Source organism: Acanthisitta chloris, unplaced genomic scaffold (assembly GCF_000695815.1).
Source record: "Acanthisitta chloris isolate BGI_N310 unplaced genomic scaffold, ASM69581v1 scaffold19599, whole genome shotgun sequence".
Taxonomy (NCBI): domain Eukaryota; kingdom Metazoa; phylum Chordata; class Aves; order Passeriformes; family Acanthisittidae; genus Acanthisitta; species Acanthisitta chloris.
This window is the reverse complement of record NW_008691084.1, coordinates 3,583-5,839: the sequence shown is the minus strand read 5'-3', so window position 1 is coordinate 5,839 and position 2,257 is coordinate 3,583. Positions and strand designations below refer to the sequence as shown.

At 57.2% G+C, this 2,257-nt stretch overlaps 1 protein-coding gene across 1 annotated transcript in view; it reads right to left on the bottom strand.

Moving 5' to 3' along the window:
• Positions 1 to 33: 33 nt before the first annotated feature.
• Positions 34 to 2,257, bottom strand: part of LOC103809281 (chromosome unknown open reading frame, human C20orf27) — a gene marked incomplete at its 3' end in the record, with an annotated part of 4,958 nt that continues 2,734 nt past the window's right edge. Inside the window, exons 3-4 of the mRNA XM_009082107.1 lie at positions 723 to 861; positions 34 to 183 (exon numbers count right to left, since the gene is read on the bottom strand). Coding sequence (XP_009080355.1) covers positions 34 to 183; positions 723 to 861 — 289 coding nt within the window. The remainder of the gene's footprint in view (positions 184 to 722; positions 862 to 2,257) is intronic.

The window sequence follows — 2,257 nt, the reverse complement described above, 5'->3', positions numbered from 1 at the left end:
CCCTCCAACCTTCCGGTGCCAGCAGCTCCTTACCCATGACCCGTGCCTGGACGGTGACCTTGATGCCGTGTCCGTGCATCTGTCCGTGCCCGTGTCCCTGTCCCTGCCCATGTCCTACCAGGACCAGCTCCTCCTTCAGCACTCCCTCCCTGTGTGCTGTGTACTCACACCGAACGCTGTGGCCTGGGGACAGAGGGACACTCAGGAGCTGCCTGAGCCCTGCCTGTACCCTCCTTACCCTGCTGAGCCCTGTCTGCCCTGCCTGTACCCTCCGAGACCTGCCTGAGCCCTGCCTGTACCCTCCTTACCCTGAGCCCTGCCTGCCCTGCTTGTATCCCCCTTACCCTACCTGAGCCCCGCCTGTACCATTCCTATCCTGCCTACACCTTCCCTACCCTCCCTGTACTCTTCCAAACCTGCCTGCACTCTCCCTGCCTTCCCTGCCCTGCCTGAGCTCTGCCTGAGCCCTGCCTGTACCCTCCTTATCCTATCTGCCCCTTCCCTACTCTGCCTCTGCCTCTGCCCTCCTTGCCCTGCCTGTGCCCTGCCTGCATCCTCCTTGTCTTGCCTGAGCCCTGCCTGTGCACCCTACTCTACCTGCACCCTCCTTGTCCTGCCTGCACCCTCCCCATCCTGCCTGGGGAACAAGACTGGGACAAGGAGGGGACACATGGAGGGGGCAACAAAGGATGTGGAGAGGACAAGGTGGGGCCACAACTCACCTTCTGGCAGGGAGGTGATGGCGAGCACACGGAGGTTGGGGTTGGGCACGGGGAGGGCACACAGGTCCCGCCCAGGGCTCTGCTCCAGGGGCAGCAGGAACGTGATCTCGTACTTGTGCAGGATCTTCAGGAATCCCACCTAGAATGGGATGGGGGAACACAGTCCCACCTGGAATGGGACAGGGGGACACAGTCCCACCTGGAATGGGATGGAGACACGTGCAGGGCACAGGGAAACACTGGGAATGTTGGGGACACACTGGGAATGTTGGCTTTGTCCTGGAATTCTCCCTCCACATCCCACCTGGGGACAGGGACACACTGTGAATGTTGGGGCAGCACCTGGGAGAGGGGGGAAGGTGTCCTAAATAGTCTCCTGATAAATCCCAGGGGAATTTGTGTCCTAAATAATAGGGAAAAGGGAATAAATAAGACTATTTTGTGCCAAAAAAAAAAAAAAAAAGCAGGAAAAATAACCAGTTTGCAACAAAACTCTGGGAATAACTGGGGGGGGGCAGAGCAGTTTTCCAAAAGGAGCTGTTCCTGGTATGGAACTGCCAAGGGTGTGTTTTCCTATGGAATTTCTGATGGAAAGCAGAGCCCTTTGGAGCTGCTGCCTCTAGAGTCTTGGGAAAAGCCTTTTTGGGAAGGGAGCAGAGAACTCCTAGAGTGACATAAACCATTCCTGAGGGAGAAGCAGGAGCAGAGCCAGGAGTCAGAGGGTGGAATCCCACAAAACCTGCTGTGTCCATCCCAGGGGATGGAAAAGGGAAGGAGATCTTAGAGCCCCTTCCAGTGCCTAAAGAGACTCCAAGAGAGCTGCAGAGGGACTTGGGATGAGGGATGGAGGGACAGGAGAATGGGGAGTGGCTTCACCCTGGAAAAGAGGTTTGGGTAGGATATTGGGAAGGAATTCCTGGCTGTGAGGGGCTGGGATGGAATTCCCAGAGCAGTTGTGGCTTTTCCATCCCTGAAAGTGTTCTAGGCCAGGTTGGATGGGGCTTGGAGCCACCTGGGCTGGTAGGAGGTGTCCCTGGGTGTCTCTTAATGTCCCTTCCTACTCAAACCAGTTTTATTCCATGATTTATCCAAATAACCCCTGGAAAACCACCCAGCACCAGCCTTGTGGAGCCTTTTCTCCACAGGGCTGGTGCTGAGTGGTTTTGGGCTGGTGGGAAGATCATCAGCATCTCCTCCTCCCTCTGGGAAGCACATCCCAACCCTGTCACATCCCTGTCATCCCCCCCATGTCCCCAACCCAGTCTGGGGGGGGCTTTGCCATCCCCTCCCAATCCCTGTGGATCACATGCCATGCTGGAATGTCATCTCACCTCACATGGGTGACAAAACCAAGCACCAACCACCCCCAGAGAGCTGATTTTGGGGTGAAATCCTCCTCCTCCTCCCCCCCAGCACTGACTCAGCGCTGGTGGCAGCTGGTGGCATCACAGGTGGCTTCATGTCCCCTCCCTGTCACCACCTCCAGAGAGGGTTGGGAGCCACCAGAGGCTGAGCCCACACCAACACCTCCCCCA